We start from the raw sequence: 8,418 nt of genomic DNA, 5'->3' as shown, positions 1-8,418 counted from the left end.
GGATTCAACTATTATTTTGCAAAGATATATACGAGCAAGACTGAAAAAAAAAAAAAAAAAAAAAAAAAAAGAAGGAGGTAAATTTTAGAAATAGTTCTTCAATTTTAATCAATTAGAATAATAATTCTTCAACTAAAAATTAATTACTATTGGTCTTTCAACTTATCAAAATATGTAATTATAATTCTTTTCGTCAACATTGTCAAAATAAGTTATGTTGGAATGACTATTACTACAATTGGGGTCCCTCAATTCATCAAAACGTGTAACTATGAGTTTTTATGTCAACTTTATCAGAATTTTGTCAAAATAAGTTATGTTGGAATGACCATTGCTATAATTGAGTTAAAGTTGAGAGACCAATGGTAATAATTTTTTAGTTGAGTGACTATAGTTGCACGTTTTGATGAGTTGAGGGACCAATGGTAATGAATTTTTAGTTGATGAATCATTACTCTAATTAAGTTAAAATTAAAGAACTACTGCTACAATTTACTAAAAAAAATAAAAAATTAAATAGTTTCAACCGTCTTCGATAAAGTTAGAATGTTACCGCAACTAGAGCCTAAGAAAGAAATTTTAAGTATAACACTACCCCTTACAAATTTTTCAAGACACGTTCTCATATTTGATAGATTACCTGCATGCCCGATAAGAATATAATATTTATCTCAAAGTCAGTTTGCTTGGATTTTTAAGGCTAGTAGTTTATGACTACGTAGAAGGAAAACACGATGAAAAATTACTTCAAGTGAGATGCAAAGTTAACGCTTATGAAGTAAAGCAATATATTTTGAGTTTCGTAAGATAAATGAAAATATGATTGAGCTTCAGGGATGTTAATGTAAATAAGCTTATTTGTTTTTTCTTTACATATTTTTTTGTCAAACAATAGATTGGATTTGGATTCCATCTGGATTCAAATTGTGGGAATCATAGGGATCCTCACATCTTAACCATTTATCGTGCGGTTATAAATCATTTGACTTTTTTTTATTTAAAATTAAATATAATAATACTAACGGGATTTGAACTCACGCTGTCATGCAAATGTTCAATACCTTTCCACACCACCATAGTAAATGAACACTTTGCAAAATAATCCCATAATTCAGCTGTTAAAATATTAGTGAAATTACTTTTTCAATCCAAGTTCACAATATTGCTCAAGTCTGGGGGAAAAAAAAATGGCACTGTTTTTTATACTTTTACAATTTGATACAACGATATTGGTGGTGGCATTTGGCTAAGCATCAGAATGGACCAACAATAATTTAGTATCGACCTACCATTTTTTGGAGCCGAACCTAAGATGTCTCACTCAACTGATAATTTCATGTCGACTACAAAACAGTATAAACCTGTAACAAAAATAATATCCCTAAAGAGGATTATAGAAGCTCAAAATTGCAACCATTGGACAATTATACAACCTCAAGTGACGAGGGTTATAGTTCTGAGATTAAAGAGGACAACGATACTCCTTTACTCAAGTGCTATTCAACTTCAACCGACACACTACTTCTCTTGTCGGACGACATCCTTTCAGCCGGTCTATTAGTAATTTGGCCGCTCTTGCTAGTGCTACTTGCAGCTTTCCTTTCGACGGACCTCTGCATGATCCTGATCGGTATTCCACCCAAATCAAAGTCTTCCTTCAAAGACCTTTTTAAGAACCTGATGTCTGTTTCCGAGAGCTCTTTCTTCCCACTCAAAAAGGCGACAAAAGTAGGAGGTCTGGCCTTCACCTGCGTGAAGTACTTAACCTTGGGTTGAGCAGCCTGATCTTTCCAAGAGTGCCTGCTCATAACCTGATGAAACGCGGGAAAAGACAGACGGTTATGTTCCAAATCACCTTTATGATGTTGGATGGATGATGCATAAAAGGTACCATCAACTGACCTTACGCAACCAACGGTTGAGACGAGCTGTTGACAATCTTGAACACCATTTTTCATATGTATCAATAACTTGGTGCATGACATCTGCGTGGCCCCTTCCCTCCAAGGCTGATATGAATACGATTGGTATCCCAGTCACCTGTTTGCCACAGCCATGCTAACGTAAATTACCATTTAAACCAATGCTCAAAACACATTATCGAAGAGTGAACTTGAAATCCCCCCCACCCCCGGCGCCCTCCCACCAATGCTTCTGTCATTTTCAGATATCTTCTCATAACCCACCCAGAACATCCACCAAATAATTTGCGGCATCAAACTAGTAACCCAACCTTTATATCATAATATTTCATATCATTAAAACAGAACAAAAACCCCATATTAACTCAGGCAGCCAAGGAGAAGCATGTGAAAAATATTGTAAATATCCAGTTTTGTTTTCTATGAGAAGCATTTGAAATGAGCACGGAGCATTATAGACATTTAACTTAAGAAAATAGTACGCAGGTGTACCTGGGGCATAATAGTCTGGATTTCTTGGGGCACAATTTCCATGACCTTGTCAAATAATTGCTTCCCTCTTAATAGATCCATCTTGTTCACAACCACAACCAAGCCCCGGCCTTCTTCAACTGCCTGTCTAGCTATAACTACTTCATCATGCTTCAAACTTCTCCTAGAATTTGCAATCTGATATTACGTATGATGTTGTAAGAAAGGAATCGGTTAAATATGAAGGAAAAAACAAAAATCACTTACGTTACGTCATATAAAATTTATAGTGCGAACTATCAAATTTCATGTAGCAGAAATCTAAACATATCACGAACTCTAGAATTTTCTTAAAAATAAACATATCGTTTGGCAGACCTCTTCCGCATCAAGGACCAGAGCAACTACATGAGCTCTCATTAGATTCTTCCTTGTCTGCACAATGCTCAAGGATGATGGTCCCTTCTCTTGTTTACCTCGTTGCAACCAACCTGCAGTGTCGACCTGAATACGGAGACACAATAAATAAAATAAATAAGCCATGTAAATGAAACTTGACAGTCAAAACAAAGAATACTTATACAAAAAGATAAAATTAAAATAGAAAGTTCAACAACATTCAAACTTTATCAAGCACCTTACAATTGCTTATCCTGGGACACCGCAAATTAGCATACACATATGCATTCACTGTCTTACATTTGGTAACAATAATACATTTTCTTAAACCAAGAAGAAAAAATACAAAACTTGTACTCAAGATAGAAATCCAAAGTGAGGGCTAGTGGCTGCTATAACGAGCTGCATTTTAGCCCAGGCCTCGCTTGTAATTGAAGCATGTGTTTTCAAAACTCAAAAATGCTTGAAAGAAACATCTTTGAAGTTTTCTCATTCCAAAACTTCTAACTGATTTCTCTACCCAAGAAACAGAAAGGTATGAAGTATACTAATACCACTAAAGTTCTTTATGAGCGAAGAAGCGATCCTACAAATCTATCAGTTCAAGCACCCTGTAAAGAAATGGAATTAATAAACCACTACCCAACTTCCAAAGAAAGATTCCTACATTTGTAAATCTAATAGAGCATATGATTTTGACATATACTGTAAAGTTGGGGTTGAGACAGAATATAATCTCTGACAGATATAAGACCAGGTAATAAAGAGCATGTCATAAGAATATGAAGGACTACAAAATATACAAGAACAACAGCAGCAGCAACAACAAAGCCTTATACCAATAAGGACTACAAAATATAAATAAAGGAAATCAACCTGAGTTTGAAAGTTAAGAAGCACCAAACAAATAAATACAATATGTACCAGGAATACAGTTCTCCCTTCAAACTCAAACTGAGCTCTAATTGAATCTCTTGTCAAACCAGCTTCTGGGCCCACCAGCACACGTTCTTCTTGTAACAATGTATTCAGCAAGGTTGACTTCCCAACATTGGGTCTTCCTACAATTGCCAACTGTAATTCCAGCTTACTTTCCTCAACATCACAAGAGCTGCCATCCTCAGCAGTACCTTCTTCATCTAGGATCAAGAAAGAAACAAAAATGGCGTTATCAATTAGGATAGCACAAAAATTGACCCCTTCATCAAGAAAGCAATAAAAGAATATGAATGATGTGGTTAAGGAGCAGCTTGTTTACAGGTTGTATTACAATAAAACATATGAAACCATCCGTAGCAGCTTGTTTGCTGTTTAAAACGATAATAAATATTTAACAAGATTAAGTATATCCAAAATCTGAAATACTAGCTTGTTGATATTGGACTAAGTAGTCGTCATTCAGTGCAAAATCCACCAAACAGGTTCAGACACAGATAATAAGAGTATCCAAAGGTTCAGGGCCAATAGAAAATGTTCAGACTATATTATAATACAAACTAAACATTTAAGAAAGTAGATTTGCTTTGGAAAAAATCATAGAACTAGACTTTTGACTCCTCTTGGGGCATCAATGTCAAAGCATTTTAAGAACATTCCTTTCTGTAATCATGCTTGATGGTGGAGAATGTTAGATTTGAGATAAATGTATTCTGCTTGTGTCTGATATGTTGGTAGATTTGTTTTTTTATTAACATTATTTTCCATCTTTGCGCTTGAAATTTTAATACATTTTCTTGTTTCACATAAATAAATTATAAACTCAGCACTGTTATATCTAGAGCTAAAAAAGTATATGCTAAGATGTGTGTGAACACTAACACTGCAACCCAAATCCAAGTTTATATAAGCATGATACTCTTCATTAATTTTCTACATAGAGCAATATGGTTGCATAAAATGCAAGCATGCCACGAGAGACCAGAGGGATTAGAAGACCATATAATATTTTGAAGAAGTTCATCTATATGCATGGAAATACACATAACAGGAGAGAACAAGTTTCTACACATGAAACCAATATTCTATTGAAAGAAGAAAAGAATAGATTTCCTTACTGTTTAATACTTGGAGCATATAGTCCTCAAGCTTAGGTTTCAGGCTCTCATAAAGATCTTGCATTCCTAGTCCAGTTTCAGCTGATATGGCAATAGGGTCACCAAATCCTAACCTATAAGCTTCAGTAGCAGCCGTCATAAGAGAACCACTACCATCAAAAAGTGCTTCAGATTTATTCATGGCAACGACAAGATTGATTCCAGGTGCATTTTTGCGCAACCACCTTCCAACCTCCAGATCAAGGGGGTGCAGTCCAGCTCTAATCACAAGATATCACAAAGGACTGAATAAATTTGCATGTAAAAGGAAAAGAGGAAGTGGTGGCCAGGGTTGTAGTGTAAGGTGGTAGCACTCTAGGTGTTCTTTCAAATTAAAACAGTGGAAAAGTGAACAACAAATTTCAAGAGAAAGGCCCTAAAATATAAGTCCCTGGTCAACCAGATGTGGCTTATCTACTAGTACTAGATCATATAATATACGGTTTCTCATTCACAATCAATAATCCCACGTACACACGTATTTGGATGTATTTGCATGCATGCATAAGCGTGCATGTATACCCAGAATAGCCCAAAAACATACTCATCATGTAACAAACCAAATTGAACCACATTTTCTTTTTACATAAACAAAGATATGCCAGCCTCCGTATAACTAACCTTACATCTAACAGGAAAACCGCAAACTGAGACCTTGCGAGAACACTTGCAGTCATTCCTGATGTTCTATCAAGAATAGAGCCTGAAGATGCAGCCGTTTCTAAACCAGCTGAGTCCAGTACTCTAAATCGTAGATCACCCAATTTGGCAATGCCTTCTCTTATGTCACGAGTAACATGATCATCTGGTGTATTGTAGACAAGAGCTTCCCGCCTCCGGATTAAACTAAAAGAAACCCACAAAATAAAAAATTTAGAAGGCAAGGCCAAGAGCGCTACAAGTTACAATATCTGCATTCGTTTTCTCTTTTTGACGAGTAAAATGAAAATTATGCCAAATACACATACATAGTAAACAAAGTTTAAGGGAAAAAAGGCAAATGAATTACTGACCGATTAAACAAAGCTGACTTGCCCACATTTGGGCGCCCAACAAGAACTACAGTAGGAAGCAGATTCTTGTTCACTTTGGTGAAATCCACTGGTTTTTTGTACAATCCCCTAGTTTTCTCGGCAGTAACATTGCAATCAGAATCGACATGGGGTTCCTCTAAATGACCAGCTGTACCCTTGCCAGTATCAGAAGCAGGCAGTTGATAAGTGGGTAGCGTGCAAAGCTCCCCTGTGGCGTGAAGGATAAAAGGATGCAAGATTGATATTGACCTGCATTGAACTCTAAACCTTAAAGTTGGATATCCAAAGGGACTTAAAAAGGCCGCGGTGAACAATGATCCTGAAAGAAAACAATCATCAAGCACATATAGTTGCATTTAATCTTGGAAATTAAAAGATAGAAGTTGATAGCAGGAAAATCAAATTCTTACCAACATTATTTGAGTGCTTTTGTCTCTCTATGTGCAAGTTGGGGATTGTGTTGGTAGAACTCTGAAGCGGATTATGAAGGAGACCAAAACCAAACTTCTTCTTCCGCACTGGAAGAGAACGAATGCACGAATGAGACATACCCAACAAACTTCCTCTTCCTCTTCCTTCTCAGCAGAGGAAGATGTGAGAAGATTTTCCTGATTTCATTCTTCAGTCACAAAACAAAGTGAAGTTCAGCTTAACAATTCAAAATCAAAGGGGACTGCTTCCATTGAAAATTCAACCCAAGAAACCCAAGAAGCTTGTGCTTTGGTAAGATTTTTTTTTATAATATTGGCATGCAATCTATATATTATAAAATGTCGATAACAAAGATATACAGTGCTATAGGTGTGGCAGGGGTGGAGCAGAAGATGGAACGAGGGGCGGCTGACAGAAAAGGGCTGCGGGAGGGACGGAAACAGGGAACGCAGGTGGGCTGAACTTGAAGCCATTCTTCCTCACAAAATTTCGGCAGAGTTTCCTTCGTTTATATGACATTTCCATATTATACAGAACCTGTTAAACACTTTATTTCTACACTTCCACTGCATTCTCAAGCACAGTATAATTCTTTGATAAATGATTTACCCACACACGGCGGTTGAAAAGAAAACCGAGAGAGAATCCACGGTTCTTAAAGCCTCATTACTCTGATTAGTTGGGATTGAAGTTTACCCTAGTACTAGTAGGATTGAATCCCTAAATCAGACCTTTCCAAACTAAATTAAAAGGAAAATAAGGGTAGAAAAAAACAGAAAAATTAGAGGAGGAAGAAGGAAGAAGAAGCCTGACCTGTAAATGGAGGAGATAATGGCCACCCAAAGTCTGAAAGTGGAGGAGGGGGAGGAGGAGGGGAGAGGGAGGAGGAAGAGGAGGAGGAGAGTACTCGCACGCCTGCCGCTGGATGGGTAAATTATTATTTTTTTAATTATTATTTGGGAGGTCTTATTGGTATATGGCTGGGTTTTGTTAGAGTTTCAGAAAGGGTTTTAGGGAGCTATACATCGTCAACGAGATCGCCATTTCCAAACATCATTTAGGACATTTGTGGGATCATAAATTTTCATTAGCTGTAATAAGGCGATCAGAATATAATAATATATACTTTCGTAGTTCAATCACGAATTTTATCCGGAAAATATTATTGTTTCATCAATTACGCATGCTATTTTCTCAACTATGCACATCTTCGGGAATTTTTATTAAATCCGTCATTGAATACACAATCATGTTGTTTCAATAGTATTCTACAGCTTAATTTTCATGTATTCCATAATTCTTAATACAAGTACATACAATCATTGTTACATAAGGAAAACAATAAAGGATACAAATATAACATTCCTAAAACATAACTCTAATAATTACACAATATTTACGTTCCCTTTCTACATACTAACTCGCGCAATACTCCCCCTCAAGTTGGTGCACAGATATCACACATGCTCGACTTGATAAGTGAGTCATCAAAACTTCTACTACACACAGCATGAGTAAGAACATCTGCAAGTTGCTCTTTTGAATTCACAAACGAAATTGATACAATTTTCCTTTCGAGCTTCTCTTTAATGAAATGTCGATCAACCTCCACATGCTTCGTCCTATCATGCTACACTGGATTCTCAGCTATCTCTCTTGTTGACTTGTTATCACAATACAAATTCATCGCCTCCGCCTGTTTAAAACCAAGATCCCAAAGATACTTTCATAGCCAAGGGATCTCACACACACCATGTGTCATACCCCTATACTCGGCCTCGGCGGAAGACCATGACACCACTTTCTATTTCTTGCTTCGCCAAGTAACTAAATTACCTCCAACGAATGTAAAATACCCGGACGTAGACTGTCTGTCTGTCACATCACCTGCCCAATCAACATCAGTAAATCCCTCAATCCTCATATGCCCATGGTGCTTATACAAAATCCCTTTTCTCGAGGCAGACTTTAAATATGCCCAAATTATCATCAATGCTGCCATACAATCCACACCCAGTGAGTGCATAAAGTGACTAACCACACTCACTGCATAAGCAATATTCAGAC

General features: G+C 36.7%; 1 protein-coding gene across 1 annotated transcript; it reads right to left on the bottom strand.

Moving 5' to 3' along the window:
• Window positions 1-1,179: 1,179 nt before the first annotated feature.
• LOC137723382 (uncharacterized) lies at window positions 1,180-6,536 on the bottom strand. Its single transcript, XM_068462573.1, has 9 exons — window positions 6,330-6,536; window positions 5,899-6,238; window positions 5,507-5,731; window positions 4,847-5,106; window positions 3,717-3,931; window positions 2,772-2,897; window positions 2,415-2,591; window positions 1,903-2,040; window positions 1,180-1,811 (listed from the first exon to the last, which is right to left on the bottom strand). Exons 1-9 carry the CDS (start codon window positions 6,466-6,468, stop codon window positions 1,497-1,499), a joined length of 1,935 nt encoding a protein of 644 aa, XP_068318674.1. The 5' UTR covers window positions 6,469-6,536; the 3' UTR covers window positions 1,180-1,496.
• Between the last annotated feature and the right edge of the window lie 1,882 nt (window positions 6,537-8,418).

This window comes from Pyrus communis, chromosome 17 (genome assembly GCF_963583255.1).
Source record: "Pyrus communis chromosome 17, drPyrComm1.1, whole genome shotgun sequence".
Lineage (NCBI taxonomy): Eukaryota > Viridiplantae > Streptophyta > Magnoliopsida > Rosales > Rosaceae > Pyrus > Pyrus communis.
The sequence above is the reverse complement of the archived record's forward strand: the minus strand, read 5'-3'. Positions and strand labels throughout refer to the sequence as shown.